The sequence below is a fragment of the Thunnus albacares genome, chromosome 17 (genome assembly GCF_914725855.1).
Source record: "Thunnus albacares chromosome 17, fThuAlb1.1, whole genome shotgun sequence".
Lineage (NCBI taxonomy): Eukaryota > Metazoa > Chordata > Actinopteri > Scombriformes > Scombridae > Thunnus > Thunnus albacares.
Window position 1 is genome coordinate 15,412,521 of NC_058122.1, and position 24,778 is coordinate 15,437,298.

At 44.7% G+C, this 24,778-nt stretch overlaps 1 protein-coding gene across 2 annotated transcripts; it reads right to left on the reverse strand.

The window, feature by feature from the left end:
- Positions 1–1,899: 1,899 nt before the first annotated feature.
- pdgfab (platelet-derived growth factor alpha polypeptide b) lies at positions 1,900–23,226 on the reverse strand. 2 transcript variants are annotated; one of them, XR_006398554.1, is made up of 7 exons: positions 21,792–23,226; positions 20,415–20,511; positions 15,705–15,848; positions 14,238–14,428; positions 5,714–5,840; positions 4,988–5,112; positions 1,900–4,243 (listed from the first exon to the last, which is right to left on the reverse strand). XR_006398554.1 is itself a non-coding variant. In XM_044331718.1 (6 exons), the coding sequence occupies exons 1-6, from the start codon at positions 21,852–21,854 to the stop codon at positions 4,230–4,232; spliced, it is 636 nt and encodes a 211-aa protein (XP_044187653.1). In that variant the 5' UTR covers positions 21,855–22,566; the 3' UTR covers positions 1,900–4,229. The 2 variants fall into 2 exon arrangements, 1 of the variants encoding a protein (XP_044187653.1); XM_044331718.1 differs by lacking the exon at positions 4,988–5,112 and having other exon boundaries at positions 21,792–22,566.
- Positions 23,227–24,778: the final 1,552 nt, after the last annotated feature.

Here is a 24,778-nt window from a genome sequence, read left to right on the forward strand (position 1 = left end):
AAAGCTGTTTTCACAGGAGCCAAATACCTTAAATACATAATTAGCGGGGTCATTTGTGCGATGGGGGCCCCACCGAGGGCATGAGCGTGAGTTTGTGGGGGGCAGAGGGAGGATGAGGAGTGTAGCGGGGTCAGGATATGAAGACGTGAGAGAGCCGGACAAAGACGTGTATTCATGGCTGTGGCCCCGGACAAACTTGGCTGTCGCCATCTTCAAAGGCCACCTCTGCCTTTCCTCAAAACCCAGAGGCCACAGGTTGGGGCAGAGAGGAGAAACATAACAGGGCGACATGGAGGGAAAGAGGAAAGGGGAGGACGGGGGACGGAAGAGAGGGGTGTAAGTAATGAAGCAAAGGTTACAAGATCTGTAATCTGGGAAGAAAATAGTCAAAGTTGACTTGAGGGAGTTGAGGCTGGAATTTAACTCCTTCTCGATCATATCCGGTAAGTTTTCGATCCAATAATGTTATAATTGTAAGATTATGTAATGACCATACATATTTCAATCAAAATTAAGTAGAATTTATTTACAGTAAACATAGAAATGGAGGGAGTTAATTAAATCTTTACTCAACATCCGCCACTTTGCACCACCAGCAACATCCCCCATATGACCCCTGCACCCTGAACTCTGACCCTGTGCATTGTGGGTAGTCAAATCACAGTTTGCCCTCTGCAAGGGCCCAGAATTCCAGTGGTCCATGTTTCACACCAGGAGACCTCCTTTGTATTTTTAAACTACACACACACACACACACACACATTTGCACACTTGCACACTTGCACACACACAGAGCCAATTCAACAGCCTTCTTTACACCTTGTCTGCCCTCTCATCCCCCTCTGGCATTGTTTATGAAAGCATGTCCACTTAGTGCTGCCCTGTCTGCTCCCTCTTGCTGTGGTGCCGATTACCCACATCCTGAGTCCACTTCATTCTTGCTTTTTTCCCTCTTTCTCCTCATTTTTTTCCCCTGTCTCCATCCACTTACACTCCCACTCCTCAGGGTATTCTCACCCCTCTCTCCTGTGCTCCATCCTCCCTCCCTCTTTCCCCACCATGACATATTGCTCTCTTTTTCCTGCATGGTCAGTAGGCTGTACACGCTTTAATGACTCCTCACTCGCTTTAGCTCTCCCTCCTTCCTTATGAATGAAGCTGTGCATGTCAGATAAAAACAATAAAATCAATCCAACCCCTGCTCTTCCTTTTATCTTTACTTTATTTGCTTTATCCCCCGTTCCACTGGCTTGCTGAGCTGCTGTCTCTCTGATCCTTCCCCTCTTTCATGTTTTGCCTTTCTTTATCTGACTCCCTCCTGAGGTAATAAGCGGGGTGTATGGCCGGGAAGTGCAGAGGAGAGAGACTTTCATGTCCCTTAGCCCTGGGATTAGGGTGAGCTGCTCGGGGAAAAGTAATAAAGCCCCCAGCACCTACCGTCTGCTGCTGGTGGATCCTGGAATAAAGCCCAGCTCCTGCTCAGCCTGCAAGCCTGGAAAAGCTCACATTTCCTGTGTACACCACCACCCTCATATCCAGCCTCTGTCCTGCCTCCTGCAGCAGCACCAATACACATCGACTCCTCACTTGTGAACTCACATAATCTATGTCTCTGTTACATTTTTGCATTTTTTACTTTCATTTAGATAAAAATCAAAAGTTATTTGAAATGAGGGAGCAGGTAAGGTTTTTTTGGTGCAGGGTGGTCCCTCTAACCTCTTTCATATGCTGTACTGTTTTTTCAGCTTATTCTGTTCATTTACTTAATGTTTTACTTTCCATAACTTTACTTTTGTGCCCATTTAAGTACTGCAAAACATCTGTTTCATAACTTAATTCAGCCTCAAATACCATCCTTGACACACAAATCAAACAAATTATGGGACTCAACATTCAGTGAACAATTTCATGAGCAGAAATATATTTATTGTTGAAAACATAAATATATAAATTATGATTATTGCTGTCTTTATCCAATGGAGGCCCAAAAGAAAAGTGATAAAGGCTTAGTGATAGCGTAATGGCATTTTCTTTAATCAAATAGCTCGAAGCGTGGTCCCTTGTTTACTGAGAACACTATCTTACATTGATGTGAATGGAATTGCAAAACAGTGATGAAACATCAGACTTATAAATATAGCACCAGTCAACTGATGGTTAGTTAATTCACAGACAGGCTGCGTCTATTTAAGATCTGATGTTCACAACCCAGTGGCAGCTGATACAGCAACAGTCAAACTTTTCTTGTTTTACTTTCGCTTGACTCACTTCACTGTGAACAGTGACTCACTCTTTTACTGCTATAAAAATCTCCTTCAAACTTCCTTATTCAAACACAGGTTGGACTGTTGTTTTTGCTATGTGTTGGCCTGATTACACATTATTCACTCTTACAGGAACTGGTAAGGAAGTAATTGTTCCATCAGGGCACAGGTTGAGGCCAGAACTGCACTGTTTTCAGGCCACCTCATCATCATCTGTCCTGGTGGTATCTGGCTTCATAAAGTGTGAGTCCCATCAAAGGGTGGAGTGATCAGCGATCTGTTCTCCCATCAACAGAAGAGTTAAAGCCTGGTTAAACAAGGAGCCCATTCATGCGCTTGTCGATTCGCGTTGCTCACTCATTCGCTCTTTAAGCTGGCCGAGGTGGACTTTGCTCTTTGCAGGCTGAACATGTGTGCTGGTAAAGCAGGCCGGGCGGGCATCTTCCTTATCAACGCTTAAGTGATATGGGTGAAAAATAACTTCATGTACTGTAGGAGAGAGATTGTGTGTGAGCGTGCACACGCCCTCTCTACCCTGCCTCATACATGGGTACTTGCACACTAAAGTTGCTCTGACATAAAGTTTTAGTGTGTTTATGGGATTGGCATGCACACACTCTAATGTGCTGTCTGCATGTTTGTGTGAAATGGCACTCTTGTTACATAAATGATTGGGCAGTGCTTTTTAAGGACATAGAATAAGCTACAATATGACTACTCAATATGAAGTTGCCATGTTTAAGCCACTATATCCCCCTTTAAACACCTCTGACACACATTGCCAATGCACACAGGCTAACAAGCACTGACAGCCTTTTTTCTCCCTGATCTATTCCACCATGCCCCCTCCACACATGTTTGCATCTTTTCCAATGGATTAAATACAGGCATTCATCAACAGAAAGAAATAAACATAATTCCTGCTTGGCTATAAGTAAGCATAATATATTTCATAACAAAAATAAAGCATCTTCCTGTACTGACTCCCACATCTCCTCCTTGCACACATATATCCAAACCATATATCATACATCATTCAGATATACTGTAATATAATAAGAAACATGGATGACAAGATAAAACAACAACTAGAAAAAGGACATTGAGATTGTGATACTGATTGTTACAAAGAACCAGACCACACATTGCATGTCTCCAAAATCATACAAACATCCTTTTAGTTCTTTCTTTCTTTTGTACTGGAAGAGACAGAAAGCAAACGTCCACACGTATAAATAGTTTGTAAGTAGCGGCGTGTCTTCCTTTTCAGATTTTACTGTACAGAGCAAGTGGGCACAGTCACAGGCCGCCAGGGGTCTCTTGATTCAGAGCAAACATCTAAAAACTCAACTCAGAGCTTCTTGAAGAAGAAAAAACACATCTCCCATCTGTCTCTTTCTTTCTTTTTCTCTTTCCATTGTTTTTCCTATATCTCTCCTTCCTGTGTATGCAAGAGTCATTTAAACAGGGCAGGGCACTTTTATGTTGCCCAGCTGGAGGTCATCCACTGCTGTTTTGGAGTCTGAGTAACCGATTCCCACGAAAGCTCGATCCAGCTGTTTCATGGCCGTTACTGTTGTGCGTCTTGTTCAAACAAAGTCTGTCAAAATGTTCAACACAAATCCCTTTCATCATCTCCCTTCGGCGTCTTTATGCTCTGCCCGAGCTCCACAGCATCATTCTCTTTTCTTCCTGATCAATGGCAGGGTTCAGTTGACTCGGTAGATGGCGTACCACAGAGGAAGTCATCATCACTGGTTATTGTTTTTTTTTTTTAAAAGCACCTTTGGCATCTTATTTATTTTTGTCTGTTGCTTATTATTCAGTCACTCATCTTAACAGAAAAGTTTGTTTTTTTCAAACGAAGGTGGCATGGCGGCGGGGAAGAGGACAGAGCAGGTCTCCTGATGGTGGCATCCTCTATTTAGGTCCCTCCCACGCTGAAGTCCCTTGTTCCAATTGGTCTCACCTCACGTCCACTGTGGGAGAGAGAGCAAGAACTAACATGAGAATATGAATTTATAACAACAACAACAACAACAACAACAACAACAACAACATGGGTTTCATCATGAAAAGAAAAGAAATTGGATTTTTGTAATTTGTGCATAATTGCATCAATTTCTGCATGCATTTCAACCAAGCTGACACAACACACACAAGATCCACAGTGTTCCAAATCATCTCCAGATTTCAAAGATAGTGATGAGACCAGACATCATAATGTCCAGTCAAAATAATCATGTGTCATTTTGTGTGTGTCCAAAGTAAAAGGCAGAGGACTCGGCAAGAAAACTTTTGTGTTACAAAACATTGTGGAAAAAAAATCTCTCTTTTAGTTACAGCCGGAGATCACAGAGGATAAATATTGGTGATGATACAATAAATTGAAGGTAGGTGAAAGCAAAAAAAAGAGAGAAAGGTGTCTTTTTAGCAATGGAACAAGACATACAGTGAGTGTTGTCTTACTGTACAACACAACAATAACAGTGCACACAACCACACGCAAGCACAACACAGTGACACAAAATATGTGTTCATGCTCAGCAGGCCACAAAATCAACATGCAGCGGTGAGGAACAGAACATTTCTGCCCTCCCCCTTCTCAGACTGATTGGCTGTGACGTGATTGGTGACGGTGATTGGCAGGCCCTTTTTTTCACCCCTGATTGGGCCAGTGCAGTGCCAAAAGGTGAGAGGACACTTTTGTGCTAAAGTCCTACCTGTTCCCTTCACAGCTCTCCAGTGGACTTTGGGTAATGAGTGCAACTTTATTATGTCGCCAATAAATCCTTGCTGGGTCTTAGTTTTTTTGGTTTCCTTTTTTTATCTTTAGCCCTACGGTGGCCTGAAAACACAAAGTTGGGGAGAGTGGATTGGAAGGAGGGTTAAAAGCAAGAAGCAGGGTTTATGATACAGAAAGAGGCAAAACAGCCCTGGGACAGAAGCAGAGAGTGCAAAGATATGACACACTATAAATACTTCAGATGCCTTATCAGCACACATCACAGCGCTTATCTGCTCCCAGGGAGAGAAAGGCTTGAGATCAAGGCACTTGCAGTTTACCTGCTGTCTTGCCAAGCAGCCTTTGGACACCCTCCCTTAACACACAGGCTTTCACACACACACGTACACATCCTTGTCTAACAAGGCACAAACACACAAGCTTTACAGTTTTGCAATAACTGCCCACCTTACAGGTCTGTCTGCCTGTTTGTGAGCAATCATAGAAAAAAGGTCACTCAGTGCAAAGCCAAGAGCCAGACAGGGAGAAAGAACATCAGACAGACATGAAGAGGTCAGGAAAGGAAGATGATGTAGGGATGAGGGCAGGACTCAGCCATCAAACTCAGCCTCAGTGTTTGTTTGTTTGTTTGTTTGTTTGTTTGTTTGTTTGTTGCTTTGACACTATTTGCAATAATGTAACAAAGATGTATAACTTTGATTACCTGTTTCTGCATCTGAGTGCTCCACCACATGATGCTGTGACGTGCACACACACTCCAGGTGGTCTTCTAACCGCACAAAGACCTCTTTCAGCTTGGGTTTCCTTCTCACATACTCCACCTTGGCTACCTGAAGAGAGGAGGAGAGAAAAGGTTAGCTACAGAGGCAGCTCCTGCACCATCATTACTCTTCGCCGTGCGTGTGTCGTCAATGAATGCACACTCTCTTTGCCCATCCACTGACATCAAGAAGCATAGCGCTGTGACTGATGACTCTTTCATAAACTGATTCATAAAAACGCCAGCCATAGCTTTGCCTCCATGTGTTTGAAGTATGACGACAGCATTCCTCAGAGGCTGATGCATTGGGTTCCGCTCACTGTGTGCTCTATGGGCTGTTGATCAGGTGTGTAAATACTGAATGGAGTGTATGACCTTGTCCAAGCAAGCTCAAACAATGGGAGAGGAGAGATGGAGAATAGGTGGGGAAGCAGTGTACGCCCTAAGGCCCAGGGAAGGTTTACCCTGGCAAGAGAAGAGAGGCTGGGAGATCCCCCCCTGCTCCAGGCCTGGAGCATCCACATCCAGACAGACACACACCTAAACTCCATTGCCTTGTCCTGACATGTAGGTTGGTTTTAAACCGCATTAATATTTCTTCATGGGCTAGGGAAAGTTGCTTAACTGCTGCATGCAAAAAATACAGTTTATACGGTCTAATCTAAGCAGTAGAACCCCAGAAAGCAGCCCTTCCAATCTAACAAACACAAAAGCAATGCAGGAATTCCTATCCTTCAGTCCAGCTAACACCCTCTCAGTTTAACACAACAGGACTGACCTCCACTTCCCACCCAACAGCTAGTAATGAAAAGGACTGATCCTCGGAGGGTTATGAATAGGCTATGTTGATTAAAGCTTAGATGAAAGCTGAATAGAGAAGGTTGCATGGAGGTTATGATGATCTTGTTGTGTAACCCAGGGGAGGTGGCTACATGCTTTTCCCTCTCTGATCTGAGTGCCAAGGGCAGGTAACCTCCTCATCCACCACTGAGGGCCTGGGGGCCACATGGAAACAATATCCCCTGCTTCACCTATCTTTCTGGTGACTGCACGAGAGAGGATATTGGCCGACAATCTCCCAATGCTCTCTAGTGTTATGAACAACATGGTTTTACAGTCAGCATGAGGCTCACACACGCACAGACAGAGGGCCAAAAGAGATGAGAGGCTTTCTTCCTCTATCCTGTGATGGCATAGCGCCAAAGCTGGCTCTTGGTGGTAAATTAGTCATGCAGACAAATGAACATACCAATCTCTGTCTGATAAAACAAAGTGTAATGTTGACATTCACACAGCAAGAGCTGCCTCATGTCAGTGCTGTAACAATGGCTGGGGAGTCACTTGGTGAGTCTAAAACTGAGACCAAAAGAAGTCAGGGACCAGCGGTTTCACCGGCCGCTCCTTTGCAACAGTGTCTTTCTATGGAGGGAGGAGAAAGAGAAAGAAGAGAGGGAGTAAAAAGAGGGTAAGCAAGCAGGGGAGGTATGCAGTGAGCAAACAGAGCACAATGGTGTCTGGGTTATTGGTGGTGTGTTTGCTGTTATCGGGCCCTGACACAGAGAGAGAGAGTGGGTGTGTGTGCAAACAGAGGGGGTTATTCAAGGAAGAGGGAAGAATGACTGACCATGATCATGACTAGCATTAGATGACATTCATGTGTTACCTATTAACATTTAGTTTCTGGGTTACCCATTGGGGAAATTTACTACACCGATACTGACAAGTAGATGAAGACAGATAGAAACGTTATCAAGAGTTTATTATTACCTGCTAAATGTGCAGACAGTATCCCAGAATGATATGATTTTCCCAGAAAACCATTGCCAATACTTAATCAAATTATCAGACTGAAAGACAGGGTACTGTAGGAGTGAGATGAAAAATGCAGCTGTCTCTGTGGACCGCTCTGCTGTCGTTGGTTACGGGAATCTCTCAGCTGAGGGGGGTGCAGAAGTACCTAACAAGAAGCCAAAAGAATCAGCCATGTCTGACACTTACTACTGAGGCTGATCCTAATGACTAACACACACACATACACATGCCAGCACAACTCTTCAGGCCAAACAAACAGCTATTGATAGAGGGATAAAGCAATGGGCCCCCTTGATGGGAGGCCCAGCGGTAGGCTTGTCTCCTTGCCCTTCAAACAGCAGGGTTATAAACACTCCCTGCAGGAGTCATGATACACACACTTACACATTTATATTTGTGTCTGAATGTGTATATGTGTGCCACAATACTTCTCAAACAGCCTCTGCTCTGCCCACTTCATCAATACTCTCTCTCTCTCTCTCTCTCTCTTATTTCCTGTTTTGTGTGTTACGGGAAACTGTTGATGCTACAGAGGAAGGAATGGTGGTCTTCACTCCCAAAATTTTTCCACTTTACATCCATATTTAACTCAGCCTCCCCTCATTTTCATCCACTTCTTCACTTCTGTACAAAGAACACCGGCTTCCTATCCGGCGCACAGTCAATGACTTCCCACATAAAACATACATCAGAAAGAGACCCCCACACTACGACGAGGGGCCCCACACTGTCTTTGTATAAATCAAACTGCTCTAAACTCCCTAGAAAGCCAGGCCCTGAGAAAGAGTCCCCTGAGTGGCTGTGGAATGATATCTGATCCAGAGGGTTGGGGTGAGGCAGGGGGCTCTGGGAAGTGCACCCCCTTCGGTTTGACCTAGGCTTTCCTCTGAATCTCCGCGGCCCTCTGTGTGAAGCCGATTGTCCCGGTCGGGTTAATTGGGAATTCCCTGAGCACCAAGCACTGATGAGAGCATGATGGAGGGGAAAGTTTTACTCCAGCCTTCCAAGGAAAACACAACAGGGATGTGGATGTGCACCGCGGGCCATCGTGAATTGGAACAGTGACAGAATCAAGCAAGAATAAATAAAAATGGATGTGTGTGTCTGGAGAAAGGAGGGGTGGAAAGAGGCAGGGTGGGGTGGCAATTCATCTTTCAGGAGGGAAATCGGGCGACTGAGACACAGAGCTTGTGCCCTGGAAAAAAAAGAGCTCTTGTTGAGATGCTACAACTGTGAGGTAGGGGATGTGCTTGGGAAGAGGAACGTCTGTCTCATGAAATCAAACAAGGAAGAAATGAGACCCAGAAGAAGAGATGCAAGATGATCTGCAGAGGGAGGGAGAGCAAACCACAGCAGACACAGACTGAACATCAGAGGAAGGCAGGCTAGACAACCTGCTGTTACCCTCTGCTTCAACCCCCCGCAAAACACACACACACACAGACACACTTGGGGTGACGGGTGGAAAGGGTTATCACAGGCGGTGTGTGCAGAAGAGAGGAAGCAACGACAGCATTTATCATGTTGCACAGGCCTGCAGTGCCAGAAAGGCACTGCGTGGCACACCACTCCCTCCCCACCTCTCCCAAACACACACACACACACACACACACATTAATGTATCACCAGATGTGAATATCTATCTAACCCTGTCCCTTCCCCTAAGAGACCAAAAGAAACCATCATACAATATCAAATATCAAAGAATACCACAATGTGTCATTTTTCTCCTCCTTCGCATGTCTTTACAGAACAGCAGAATTGCAGACGAGAAAGACATTACTGAGCATTTAAAAGAGGGAGAGCGACCAAAAAAGATACAGACTGAATTGCAGAGACAGACACAAGGGTAAAATTAGTGAGTGGGAGATGGCTCTCTTGCAGGAGAGAGAAAGAAAGAGCAAAGAGGGAGTGAACAACTATTTCACATAACAGACAATCAGACTCCAAGAGTGTAGAAGAGAGGTGGAGGGGGAGGATGAAGTCATAATGGAAGAGCGAAAGGGAGGACAGGAGAGGAGGAGTGAAGCAAAATACAGAAATGAAGTAAAATATGATTAAAATACGACTGCTACTTTTCCTGCTCAAGCTGATGCATTCCAGCCGGCGCAGCAGAAGCCAAACTCTCCGGCTTCTGGCTTGGTCGGGACGCTCCCATGGTCTCTGACCCGCTCCGCAACCCCCGTCGTGCACACCACACTCACACATATACACACACAAACTCCCTCACCCTTCTTCATCTAGTCGAAAGAGTTGAGTGAATCAAAGGGAAAATAATTCACAGCTGCAAAGGACTTCAAACAGGGGGGCCCCTCATTCCCATCTGCCCCCCCCTCTTCACCTAATCCACAGGACCCCTCAGACATTCATAAATCATGCACACTGTATCACCGTCACACTGTCTTTTATTTATGAAACACCCCGTAAGTCAGGGTCCCACAAAACCACATGGCTACAGCTACTGCTTCCCCCAACACCCGGATCTGCACCACTGTTGCTGAGGTAACTGTCAGTGTGTGTGTGTGTGTGTGGGTGGGTGTGTGTGTGTGTGTGTGTGTCTCAGGGTCGGGGCTAGGGCCAGTGCAAGGAGATGTGTGGACCCCCACACTCAGCACTGTGGCTATATCCGCCTGGCCTCTGTCAGCCTCCACTTTGATCCAGCAGCCATCAACACTTCATTACTCTGCGGCCCGTCTTCCTCTTGCTGCCACTTCACACAAATGGCCTTGTCCCTGCGCTGCGGTGGGGGAGTTTACGTAGCATAACGCGCTCTCTCTCTCTCACACACACACACACACACGCAAACAATCTCCTTAGGTTTACACAGATGTGCGCTGTCGACCCTCTCCGACCTCTGCAAAATACTTGTACATATGCTTCAAGGGCCATCAAAAGTTTCCAGCTACTAAACCAAACCAAATGATAGAAACTGTACTTTATTGTTGCCAAAATATGCTATACTAATTAGATCAAACTACCTTATAAAGGCAATAGAAAGCACTGGTTCTCGTGTTTTGCTTCAATTTTAAATTGTGTCAGTAGTTATTTATGTGAATTATGTTACTTTTTTTAGCAGCTCTTTCCCCATTTTTCTCTTCACTATCTATTATCTAAAGCACTCTGTGAGCTGTTGTTGCAATAGGATTTAATTTATTTGTGTAGTGGAAAACCTCCAAATTTACTGGGGTACATCAAGTATTTCTAATCTGCTCATTTTAAAAAATCTGGTTATTTTTTGTGAAAATGTCATCTCATTATTTCTGTATCTGCTTATGTGGGTTCATGAATGAAGAAGGGGAAGATAATGAACTTACAGACAACATGTACTGCATAAGTCTTAGAGTTAATGAGTGAGAGGATGAGTGACAGCTCCATTCTTTGCCTGTGTCATGGCCTGTTTACTCTGCCCCACTGGAAGAACAAGAGGCATTTAGATTCACACACATACTGGTGCACAAAGACTAATGTGCAAAAGAATGCAAAAGCGCACATACGTGTGGCGATCACTACGTAACTCACTCTCCCTTCTGTGCACACCTTGTTCACTAGTCTCCTCCATCCTTCCTGTCCAAAATCACCTGTTATTTTATGAGTGAGTTTGTCTAGTGAGCAAGAAATGAGAACCCCATCAAAAATTCTGGTCACAGGTGCAGCCGTGAGCACATGGAGAAAAAGATATGAGGGAATACAGAAGAGATGAGGAGAAGGAGAAGAATGAGGGAGAATGATAAAATATGAAAGAGGAGAGATGAAAGAGTGAAGACCAGAAGGGAGGAGATGGAGGGATGAGGGGAGTTTGAGGGAATTCATCTTGTTCCATCGAAATGATGCCAATGCTGACATTTATTTTGATGACTGTCATTTCACGCCATAGTGTATCTAGATCATAATACATCTAAGAGCACTATGACACAATAACACTGACAAAATGGTGAAAATATTCTGCAAGCCTTCGGTGATAAAACACCAAAAGAAAAAGAGAAAGAAGAAGAAATGTGGAGGAATCACTTCGATGGAAAAGAAAGGATAGAGCAAAGATGCTGGGATAGGGGGAGTGAATATGGAGTCATTGAAAGTGCAAAAGGAGGTGGGGTGAAGGAGGAGTTAAAGGAATGCTGGGATGATAGAGTTTGAATACATGAAAACATTTGCTCATTAAATATTCTGTTTGCATCTGTGCTCTGTCCATTTCCCCCATTTGTCTGTCTCTCTTTCCATCTCAGTCTCTCTCACTAAATCTCTTTTTAATGAATTTTGGACCATCCCTAAATGGCTCGCAAGACGCTTGTCTTTACACTTTCACTGTGTATTTCCCATGCCAAGGTATGCACAAAACAGGAAAACAACTACCAACGTAGCTGCACACATATCACAACTGACAGTAATGGACAAAAGTGCAAAATAAGTTTAAGAGAAATGCAAGAGAATGAGAGGAGGGGAAAGGAGAGACAAGAAAAAGAAAGAGAGTGACTTTAAATCTGCCCCTTCTCCTCCCTCAGGCTTGTCCTATTTAAAGTTGCCTTTTTTTATTACCCTGCCACTGAACAGGACAGGCTTGTACAGTACAGGGCCTGCACAGACCTGTTCTCTTTTTTTTTGGGTCCATAGCAAGGAAAAGGAAAGAAGGAGAGAAAGAGAAGAGGGGGCATAAATAAATAAAGGTGCATTTGGACAAATGCATAGTGGCATGAGATGGAAAGAAACACAGCGAATGTGTTCTTTTCCCATCCTTGGCCAGCAGAAGGAAAACAGGGTAGACAGGCAACATTTTTAGCTTTCTAATAAACGGAGGGAGAAGCACAAACTGAACCCCTATTCAGCCTAACTGCTGAGAGGACAGACAGGAAAAAAAAACTTGGCATGAGACAATGTTTCTCACACACAATGTGGTGAATGTCTCCTGACCGGAGCGAGCCCTGACGGATGACCTTTCCAGGGATACAACGCCTCTCTGCCCCCCGCGGCTGAAACCACATGGAAAAAAACGGCCCCGTGAAACCCTGTCCAACATGCCTGAAGGTCCCTCTCCAGTCTGTGTGCTCATTTTGTCCTCGGGGGTTTGACAGTGTCATGAGGGGGACACGGACAAAGTCTTATGGATCATGGCATTCCAGGAATAGCTGAATCAAGCCTTAGTGTCTTGTATGCCGTCGTCAGTGTCTCCCCATCCGATCCGTCCTCGTCTCCGTGATCACAGACAGAGCTCCTATTGAGGACGACGGATACCGACTGTCTGGCAGACGGAGAGACAGACAAGCTTGCATGCAGACAGACAGACACACAGGGTTGTACTGTATATCAGAGATTGACTCTGTTACCGCACTATGAGTCAGCATTTCTGACCATAAACCCTGTGCCCTGGATGCAGTGCCCTGTGCCCTTCAATGGCCATCTTGTCAGTGCAGCCTTACTGTCTCTACTCTATAACTAAAAGAGGGGGTCAGAGAATGTCCTCCTATCCATATTGAAATCTCCCGACCTGTGCCAGTGTGCCAAGGGGCAGGAGGCAGCAGCAGGTGGGGTTGGTATTTGTTTTATTACTCTGGTCTATCGAAGCGGCATCTTAAAAGCCCTCCATGGAACAGGGGAGAAAGCAATGTCTCCGTGCCCATGGCCAGGCAGGATGACAATGATTAAAGAGTAGAGACAATAGAGTGCAGAGATAGACTCAGAGAGAAACACAAACACACACAGAGTGTTCCAGGCTATCCTGTTTATCCCCCACTTGTCTCTTACTCTTACAGAACAGAGCACATAACTCCCATACCTCCAAACAGAGCCATGCACCGGCTATCAGGCTGTAGTGTAAATACACCAGAAATATGACTCAGCTCCAGTCATGGTGTCTCCTCTGATCCTGAACAGAAGGACATGTTTTCAAGCTACCGATGCCAAAGAGCCTCTGAGAACAGTGCAACCCCCTTCGCTCTCTCGCTCTTTCTCTTTGTCGCCTCGTCTCCTTCGGGCTCCCTGCTTCCAGAAAAGACAAAGGGCCCAAACAAACAGAGAGTAGAGAGATGGCTGTGCAGTAACCGGTGACACTCAGACATTCTCAAGATACAGGAGACTGTTTCTCTCTCTCTTTCACTGGCTGTCTTATATCTGGCAGGAGCATCCCTCTTGGGTCGACCCTTCAACAGATGTCCTTGCTGAAGGTGCCAACAACCCTCCCTGTCTGTCCTCTCTGTCCTTCTCTTCCTCCCTCCTGCTGTCCTGGCACGGCCACCCTGGCCTCTTGCCAAGCATGGGAAAGAGTTGATGAAGAGAGAGGATGGTGATCGGCTGTAATGGAAGGAGAGAGGGGAGGGGGCAGCGGAGGTGAGGTGGCCACTATTTTGGATACTGGCCAAGGAGGCTCAGGGGAGAGGGTTAGACTGAGATGAACTGTAGAGGAAAGAGGGAGTGAGGTAAGAAAGGAAGAAAGGTTGACCCAACCTTGCCTCCCATGTAATTTACTTACCTGGTGAGAGGAAAAGTGGTGGAGATCTATGTAACTATAAAGAGTGTATGTGTTGTAAATGGGGAGACTATGATATATTGTGTGTTTAACCTTGCAATGCAGTAATGTTTTTGGCAACTCATCAAGCTTGCAGACAAGAAAGTGAATGTATGTGTGCATATCTATACTGTAGGGGTGTGTGTGTGTGTGTTTTACCTTAACGGTGCGGTGGTGCTTGCGGGAAGGGTGACAGCGCATGTTGCTGGTGTTGCAGCAGCCCGTGCAGCGCTTCACCTCCACACAGGGCGGCCATATCAGGAAGTTAGCAGACGTGGGATCCACCTGGCTCCTGGGGATCTCGTAGATCACCGTCCGCGTCTTACACACCGCTGGGACCGCCTCTTCCACTGGAAGACAGACAAGAAGAGGAAGGAGTCAAGTTAATGCGTTTGGTCTGCATGAATGTTCAGTGACACATTTTCCAAACGCAAGCGCACACTGATGTATTGTTGTATTCCATCCTTTTCATTCCCAGCTGCTTCATGCATTCCTTCACTGCTCATTATTTGATGACTCACTTGATGTGGGAGCTGTTTGTCTTACCTCAGATCACACCCAACCTCCTTTAAGGCTGTTAAGAAGACAAGCTATCCAAAAAGCTGATCTCATATCAGCTAAGGAGCTTTGGGATCAAGTCGGTGAGACAGAAAAAGACTGCTCCTTTGTTCAGAGCCCTCAGTGGGGTTAATGCAGCGTGACTAGGCCAGAAAACCTTTATGTCCGCCGGTGGGAAATCTAATAATGGCCTTTGACCCTGTTGGCCATTGTGAAAAGAGGAAGGCAGTAAGCATTCATTTCAGATTTAATGCTCTGACAGGCACTCAAACCTTAAGATGTGACAGCAAGTGTACAGTAAGATACCATTATGTCGTAAAGATGATATGTGCATCATGTACAGAACGTGAAGGCCTTTGTGGACAGCTGCCAAAATGTTATACTGTATCGTACACTTATCATACAGTGCACATACATGAAATACGACCAGTCGCTTTATCCTGCAATGCTTTAAATGCTGTTGCTGTTGGGAGAGATGTGAAGAAAATGCAGCCAATCTTAACACACACATTGCACACTACATGGTATTCTCCACGCCTCGATCAGATATCGTACCGCGTGGCGTTTTATGAAGAAATCTGACTGGGAGCCCAGACGGGCTGCAACTTGAACCCTGAATGCCTGGAATTTCCACGCTCAAGGATATATTTCTCTCCTGACGCGTGTGCCTTAGATCTCCAAGCCTCTGGCCAATTAAAAGGCTTCATGTCAGACGTCCTCGTCAACCTCACACACCAGTCTCGTTTCTCATGATTCCTTGATTGCCATAAATACTAGGTAGATGTCTTCATTAAGATGCCTTTTATCCACAAAAACACTATATAAAAGCCACTAACTATTAGCTTTATTTGAAATTAGTGTAAAGCGATCGGTTTCCTCTTGTGGAAACTCATATATGTACAGTAAGGGGGGGATATTTAAGATAGAAGTTATTTTTAAGGCATTATGACACTGTAATGCTGTGCCAAGTTGTGATGTATATAGTATCAAACATGGTCATCATGATGCAACCTCTGAGCTGCGCTATGAGCTGCGCATGACAGCATAATTGTATTATTTCAGTCTTACCGAGGCTCCTCTTGCGTCGGGTGTGGAGCTGGGAGCTCTTCAGGTCGTTGTAGTAACCAGGGTGACGGGAGTAGTTCTTGTGGTGGTTGTGGTGGTTGTGGTGTTTGTGGTGCTTGGGCTCCTCAATAACATCATTTCCCGTACCTCGTCAAAACAGAAGGCAACAATATTAATAATGTCACACAGACAAGGCACAAACACACACACATACAAAAGCTTATTCAACCAATAAACTAGCTATGAGACTGTTAACCGCTGCTGGAGCTTTAGCAGTGTTGACTGACTGTGGTGGGTGGCTTGCAAGGCCTCACCAGAAGGCCGCATATGATCCACTATTGATGTTTTATGTACCCTTCCACAACAAACAATGTGTTGGTTAGTCACGCGACCATAATGAGATGGTAACTTCCTACTGGCTTCTTGTGCTGTATGTAACACATGCTTTGATTCCCTGAAGGGCTTAGGGTTCCCTTTATCGTGCTAGCAGGCGGGCAGGCAGGCGACTACTGATGATGTCACAAATTGAGGTAAACAGTTAAGAGTACACAGGGTACAGGAGGCACAGTTTTACACAGACCTCTGTGTAATTGCAAGCTTTGTGTGTCAGCCTCAGTCACTCATTTGGCTAAACCTTCCCAGCAGGAATAAAGTAGCTAGACACAGGTGAGTCAGCATGCTCCTTCAAAAACAACTAGCTTTCACACAGGGGACTAAAGTGGTCATTTGACAGGTAGTACTCAGTCGCCATTATCCCTGCACCTAATTAGTGGTTTCATGTCTCTCATTTACCTGAAAGTGTTTACTTTTTCAATCATTCCTTGGCTTGGAAAAGTACATGTTTTGTTCTGCTGCAGTGCTACCCTCTTAAACCTCTCTAACTCCAGTCTAATATAGCCAGCTCAGCGCATTCACAGTCATGGTCATCTGATAAAGCTTGCTTGTTTTGGTCCACACCCAATATGAAGTGGATTACAGAAGAGTGCCAGAGCAGCAATAAAACGATAAAGCTTTCCCAAAGAGCAGAGTCTGACAGTGTTTGCGAATTGGGTGGGTCTACCTGTCTGTAGGTACAGCATACCCACCTAGCTAACACAATCCTACACCTGTACACTTAACATAAACACACACTCACAACTACACAAACTCCTCTCATTATCCTCCATAACATGTTAAAGCCCAATGTACACCAGCACAACAAAGCTTAGCCATAGGCAAACACATTCCACTCATCCAGCTTCTTTGTGCTCTGACCAGAGTCATCTGAAGGGATTTCCTCTACCTATGAATGGTCCAATTCTAGGATTGGTTGTTTATTTGCTTTTAGATGCCTTTTCTGCAGGTATGTCAGGTTCCCACCCCAAGATCATCTCCTCAGTGAGAGTGGAGGAAATTTCCCTCTAGCTTGTCTTGCAGTCAGTCAGACAGCCAGTGACCCAGAATCAAAGGTCCACAGAGAGGAAGTGTTGACTGCAGCTGAGGCCTGCAGTTAAGCAAAGGGCTGAGCAATCAGTGTGCAAGGCCAGTGTACCCACATACAGAGACACACACTCTCCAGTGCATGACACATAATTTCAGACACACACCTACACTGTCTGCGAGGCTGTCAGGTGGACTCATTGTCACAGCTGGCTGATTTTCCAACCTAACAACCTTTTAACACTGCAGGTCACTGACTGAACTCCCAGTGTGCCTCCTCTCACTCTGCCCTACCTATCCTTCTCTTCATCTCCTCCTAGCCACCCGGAGACAGTTTGTGTCAGAGCTGACAGGAGAGAGGGAGGGAGGACATAAAGAAGTCTTTTATAGACTGCACAGTCCATTTTTCAGCACCATAGAAGGGCCTTTCTGTAGTTTTTTCTATATTCAAAAGAGAGGGATGAAGAAAAAAGAAAATAGGGAAAGAACGCAATCAGCGATCAGGCAGGAAGATTCAGGAAAAAATGAGGTAAGAAGAGAGGAAAAAATAGAGGCAGAATAAGAAAGAGTGTTAAATAGAAAGGTGGAGACAGGGAAAAGTAGAGTGAGGGGTTTGCTCCTCCGTCGGTTCCAGGTGACTAAGAAGTAATAACATGCCCAGAGCGTCGTCAAACTGAGACAAGAGAAAAGAGGACAAGAGACAGTCTCTTGCCATGAATCAGGCTTTTATGACTCGCAAATTACTCCCTCCATTAGCTCAGGGCCCTGTCTCCCTCCCTTTACTCCTCCTCCTCCCTTTCTTTTCCCCTCTACCTGTAAAAAAAGAAACATGTTGTTGACTTGTTGTAATAAGGGTCTCCATAATTCTCTCTTTCTGTCTCTCCCCTTTGTTCCTATTATCAACATGTTACATGGCTCAGTATTAGTTTAGGTCATATGGGCAACAGGTCCTCCCTGTGGGTGTGCAGGCTAGTAGGAGACACGATAAGTCTGTTTTTAAAGGCACTGTAAGTTTATAGGAAGTGCTGCCAACTGTAAAGGAGGTAAACACACTGCCAGCTTGTCAGAAACAAAGCAGATTGCTTACTTCTGAGTGACGTGTAGCGTGAATATAACCTCCAGAATCCTAATGCTCCCTCCTCCACCTCTGCCCCACGCCAAGAGTCAGGTTCCCCTTTTCTGTCAAAGTCCTTCACTGAGAGAGATAAGCAAGCAGGCCATGGGGCCGCATGAGAAGGGAGACAGGGATAGAGAAGAGGTAAAGCGAGCAGAGGAGCACCTCAGGGGCCAGACAGCCATCTGCAGACTTCAGCAAGGTCATCTCATCTGTCACTCAGAGCCGAAGACACCATCCTCACAGGATGTGTGCACATTGAGGCCCAAAAAGAAATACAAGCCTGCACTAAGCAAAGCAACACTAAATGAAATACATAGCCACTAGCTAGATAAGCCCTGAAGGCCTTCTCAGTGATCCTGACACATCCGTTCTTACAGGCTGAATTATAAAGTCATTCTTCCAGTTGACAGAGATCTCAGATAAGGACAACCAAGTGCTATGAAGACAACCACAGGGTAAAAATTATCGCTGCCTACATCAGTAAAGTGCTTCAAAAAATAAATGATTGACTTTGAGGATCTTCCGGATCCACTATTCATCACTGTCATCATTTTTTGTTACATCTCCCAGGTCCCAATGTGCTGCATAGTATCAAGGATAGAAACAAATAAATTTTAGCCTTTCCTTCCTCCTTTCCTGGCTGGCATACTATGCCATGTACAGTCCAGCCTGTAGTACTACGGTAGCTTTACTGTCCTGGCCATTCGCAACAAAAGCTCTGAAAATACCCCTCAGGCTGGCGTCAAAGGTCTTTTAATGGGCTGGCCAGGGCCGCCAAGCTGGCCCTCAGACAGATTTATGTCCTCGTAATAATAATCAGCCTACTACTGTTACCCTGCAAAACATTCCTCTGTTTGAAGAAAGACATGTTAATTCAATTATAAACACCTCTTCTCATGCTAGAGGCACTTTGGGGATCTATTCTGGGCTCAGCATAAAATGGGGTGATCACTGTTATGGAGCGCAGGTTGGTTTGATTGTGAATTAATAAAATTAAAACAAACACACTAATGATACAGGACTATTAGTCCTAATTGATACGTCCATCAGAAAAGTAATCATGTGGTTAAACAGAAGAATACTTGAGTGAAATACCAGCTCTAATGCTGCCTTGCTTAATATAAGTTTTGAGGTTACTAATGAGCTATGACCAGTGAGGCAGCTTACATCATTAGACTGTTAAAGTAAATTTAGTAATTACCTATTTCCATCAACAAATCTTTAGGGGGGAGCCATGTATTTGATATATGGCCGCTGCCTGTGTAAATACAGGCTCAAGTGAAGGCAAACAGCTTCTTCCAGCGCACCCCTGTAACTTAATCTAAGACAGTCTGACACAGACTGGTCCCCCACCACAGAAGAAGCAGCACCTCCAAGAACCCAAAGCTGAAGAAACCCGCCTGACCTGCGAGCCGCTGTCTCTGTTTACAGGGCAACATATGTGACAGTCTGGTAGCTATATCATTGCTTATTGTGGTAATAGCAGCTGAAAGAATATGCAAAAATAAAAGCCTGCCAGTGAACGTCCATCTTTGTCAAATGTGTACAGTAGATGCACCTATCACGGCTACTGCTTTATCATGCACGGTAGAGCTATACTTGGAAGCTCCCCTGGGTGCACAGATCCCTCAGCAATTTCCTGTGCAGTGCTGTAGTCATGGGCATGCCTTTTGAGCTTGATTTCAGGAGCTTACTAAAATGAGCCATAACTACACTAATTCCCTGCTGAATATACCATGCAGAGTGTGCAAAATCAACACGGACTCCTGTTTGTTCATTAAATTCACTAAACCCTCAGCTATGGCAAAGTCCTGGCATCTTATTAAATTAAATGCCATTCAAACATCTGATTTCCCCTATTCTCCCTAAACATTGGATCCAATTGGATCCATGAATTGTGACACTACACTATTAATTTGTGTAATTATTACACATAGGTCACCTCGACTTCCAGTAAAAGTATAGATACTGTAGTTTCAAAGGACAAGCACACTGTATTTTACAGTTCATGAAAGCTGATGATGTAGATCATGGTGGCGCTTTTAGTACTCCCACACTTTTCCTTTACTCTAACATCAGCAATAGCAGTCTCACATGTGGACAACATCCCACTTAGGCATCAGAGTCAAAAATGTAAATCAGGTCTGTTGAAAAAAGTATCAAGAGGCAGAATTTACCTACGGAGTCAATCTCCAATAGCCGCTGGAGGTCGCTGATGCTGTGGATTTCACTGTGGGACAGTCTGTCTATCAGCTCCTGGGGAAACTCCACTTCCTTCAGGAGGCGGCGGCGGGGGGGGGGGGTTGCAAAGAAATCAAACAAGAGAGGAGGGTTAGAGATGTGTCAGGTCAGTGGCAAAACATTGCTGTAATTGTTTGTCTGTATAAATAAATGTGCTGTGTTTAAACAACCACCAAGAAGATCAGTGCGTTAACCACTTCGCAACAATGTGCCAACTACAGTAAGCAGGTCTGTTCTTAGGCTACGTCCCCCTCATGCATGGTGAGAATGTGGATCCGAACTGTCTTCACAAATTATGCAATGTAATTATGCTTTGCTAATGCGCAAACGTTGTATTCCAGTGGGATAATATACCAAATATTTTTTGATTTGGGTCTTTTGGCTACTTCTGCACCCAGGTATTTCTAGAAATTATTTTTTTCTTGTAAAATATCTATTTTTTTTAAATGTTCCCAATTGCCTGCATGCAAGACAATGATTATGGGAAAGCTATCATGAAATTGAAATCGTGTTAATGTGACTATTACTTTTAGTATAACTTGGATGCCGGATGAAAGAAAGTATCCTAATTATCTTAGAAAGCCCTTTGTTTCATATTGCTTATCTTCCTTGTTTGCGGATAAGTGAAACAACTTAAAACCGTTTGCTTTCTAAAGGAATTTGGAGCACTACTACAAATCGGGGGCTACGTCTGCCCGTGTGAACGGCAGCTCGCCACACTTTGCACTTGTTGCGGTCCTGCAAGCACCTCAACTTGAGCAAACCGTGCAGTCTTACAGGAACAGTGGCTATTTATATCGCCCGGAGCGGTTCCCATGAATGCTCTTTGCCCAACCAAAACGTTTGCCCAGTTGGCTCAGGCTACAAACAGATTTGGCACAAAAGCCAAAAATAACTGCGATATGCGTCCAAGTGCAGACGCGATGCTGGTTCCGAAAAGCGCGCAGTCACTGCTCCTCATGGTAACTGGAGATGATATGTTGTTTGGTCATTCTCGGATTCATATCTTCACACTGTTCTTAAAATAGCCCCTCAGATTAAACTGCTCATTTTATTTTCTTAGATGAAACCGTTTGTATGTTATAGGTTAATTAAAATGAGGCTGTGCCTTAAATTATGCACGTCCTTATCTTCGAGCCTAACTATATCAAAACTTGGAGCTATTACTCCAAGTTGTGGTGTCTAGCTGTTAGAGAAATGTGCGCTCTGTGAGACCCTTGCACCCTGCACCACTTTGTATGACATGGGGCCAGAGGGACACAGTCTATCTGGTCCCGTACCACTCTGGCTGCGTGGAGTCCTTGTAACTTTACCTCAGAGGTGGCCAGCAGCAGGTACGTCGTCCACAGCAGGAAGTAACAAAGTGCGGCTCTCATCTCCCTTTAATTTAGATTTAACCCCAAACAAGAAAAAGGTGCTATTCTGTAGGAGCCGCAGAGTCGCTCCTGGCCCCAGAAGATCCACAACCATCCCCTCGGGGAGGGAAACCGGGGTGTCAGAGCTGTTCAGCGGGCTCAGTCAAACTCCGTGCTGCACTTGCTTGTAACTGTGAAAAGCTGAAGAGGCTGGAAGTTGACTCTTGTTATTCACATTGGACTGCGTCCTCTTCAACAAGCTCTGTGCGGCAGATCGACATAGCTCCTCAGGCGCAAGTGGGACAATCCCAAGAGACAAGTCTGAGGCGCGTTGCACTTGTCCTTCACCCTCTAACAAATAAACTTCAGCCCAGTTTACTGAAATATTCAAGAAACGCAGCTCCTCTTCTTTTGGAGAATTTCAGTATCAGACAGAATTAAGACGCACGAGTTTTTTCTATGATAGGATTTAATAGCCCTAAACGAATATAATCCAATAAGCAGATCCTCTGAGAAAAATCACAAAGGCAGTCGAAGCAGGGGGAAAATCGTCCGTGTTGTGCTTTCCAGAGCCTGTCTCGCAGCAGTCTGCACAGGTCCTTGGCTGTGTAGGACTCTGAAGTGAATGGAGTCAGAGCGCCTCTGAGCCGCTGGATATAGAGCCAGCAGCTCCGTGCCCGTTGCGCCTCCCCTCGCGTTTCGGTGATCGTGCGTCTATTTAGTAAGGGGAGCTGGTTGGCTGGTTGGATGACTTAAGACTCAAGAGCATGTTCCCATCCCCCCTCAGCCCGTGTGTGTGTGTGTGTGTGTGTGTGTGTGTGTGTGTGTGTGTGCGTGCGTGCGTGTGTGTGCCCTTCAGCAGACAGCCCACTCAGAGATTCAGGCTGCAATTTATATTGATTATCGCTGATTGGAAAGGATGCGAAAAAGTGACAATTAACTTTGGACAAAAATTGAAACAAAAAGACTGATAATGAAGATGATGACAATGAGATATTGTACTCATTCCTCATTGTCAACTATTGCATATATATATATGAATTAGGGGCTGATGAAGCCATTTATTGCATTTAATCTGTAAAAATAGACAGAAATGTAGTATTTTCTGGAGGAAAGGATGTACAATCGGCGAAAAGTTAGACAAAGTTTTTGATGATGACTATTATCATCATCATCATACATCATGGCGGTGGCGGTGATGATGATGGTGACTCATGATGATGTCTCACAATGATGTTGAGATTGTATCACAAACTGTGCATCTGAGTTTAAGGCAAAGGAATGTATTATGTCTATTATATATTAACGCTAAAGAAATATGTAAGAATGTCTGTAAATGTAGCAAAACGCCAACAAAAATGGCATGAACGATGACAGATGATGACAATGACCCTATATTATCTTAACCATTCAATACTGTGTGTGGGCATGACTTTGGGACACAGGAAGCAACTAGTTAACAGCAGGTTAACAACTGACTGGTCCTAACTTGTTGTGAGGAAGCTGGAGGCTGAGAGGTGCTCTACTGTGCTTGGAGGTCTGGGAGAGGAGCCCCGGGGGCCTGATAAACGAGGCATACCTACAGGAGCAGAGACACAGACAGAGACAGTGTGCACACGAATGATCAGCCAGAGGTGACAATCAGCAGGGAGCCATAGGTCACCTAACCAGGTGGTCTGCCCTCCACCTTGTCCATTCAACTAGATCGCATAGCGCAAGGCCAGCCTGAGGGCTTTGTGACTGGAAATACTGCATGGAGAACACACTGCAGCAGCAGCAGCAGCAGCTGGTGGAGTAATTAATGTAACTATTTTAATAGGCTTATGAAGTTCATTTTAGGATGGTGTTGTAAAATGAATATAATATTTTTATAATAAATGGCCCTCTGCTAAAGCTATTTATGTGACACGTTTCTTTGACTGAAGCCTCTTTTTTTAGATTTAAAAAAAAAGACTGCCCTGCAATAATCATTCATTCTCCAGTTTGACATTGCACAAGTGACTGCACAGAGGTATGTGATTTTTTGGCAAAATGACTAACACTGGCTGGTGATAGACAGGTTTATCATACCCCCCATGTGTTCATGGTTACATCACAGGTCAGCCTCCCTCCCTGGATGTACGCTCTCACTGAAATACATGAATCGTGCTTCTTGTAGGTGTACACTTCACGTCACAGTGGGAAAGGGGGAGTCAGAGGAAGAGGCATGAGAGCAGTAGGAGAGAGTGATTGTTACGTGTGTGAGGTGAAGAAGTGAGTAAAGGAAAAAAGTAGCAGGTGAGGATGACGTGTTACAACTATTTTGCTGTTGATCATTTTTACTTGTCTTTTTTGTTTCGGTGATTGTGAATATAAAAGGTGCTTTTGGCCAAATCATTAAGAAGAAACAAAAATCTTAAACTTGAACTTGAGATACAGAAGAGTGAGGCAGATGGAAGACAGATTGGATGGAAGAGGTGGTGAGAGGAAGATAAAAAGAAAACATTATATAAAGGAGGGGAAAAACAAACTGAACTAAGTAAAAGAAAGACAGAGAAGAAGAATGACTAAAACGTCTCTCCCTCCTTCTCTTCTACGTGAGCTATTAGGCAACATGTTTACTGGCAACTGAAGTCTGTGTACCTAACAACATTAACCCCATTAAATGGTTTTATAGATGCTGGTGCACAGTAAATCTAGCCATAAAGACGCTGTGGAGAGGACGTATTCTGAGTGAGGTGATGACTCCTGTTTCCCCCCCCGGGCCACACATAGTTCCCAGTGAGAGGAGAGAAGAAAAAGGGTGAACATTTTTTTAAGAATGTGGTGGATATGAGTAGCATTGCCTTTGGGGGATTGAAGTGTGCCTCTTAGTCTGGATAAAGGACATCTGTTTTTATCATTTATAGCCATAGTAAGAGGGCGTGATCATTTGAGGAGTCTTGATCTTGTGAGCCCAAATGTCT

Bases quoted from the DNA above. Each gene is read 5' to 3' on its own strand.
- pdgfab (XM_044331718.1), bottom strand. From the start codon at position 21,854: ATGAGAGCCGCACTTTGTTACTTCCTGCTGTGGACGACGTACCTGCTG. The intron at 20,512-21,791 runs GTAAAGTTACAA...CGCCTCCTGAAG, and splicing joins TGCTGCTGGCCACCTCTGAG to GAAGTGGAGTTTCCCCAGGA. The intron at 15,849-20,414 runs GTAAATTCTGCC...TGTTTTGACGAG, and splicing joins ATTGGAGATTGACTCCGTAG to GTACGGGAAATGATGTTATT.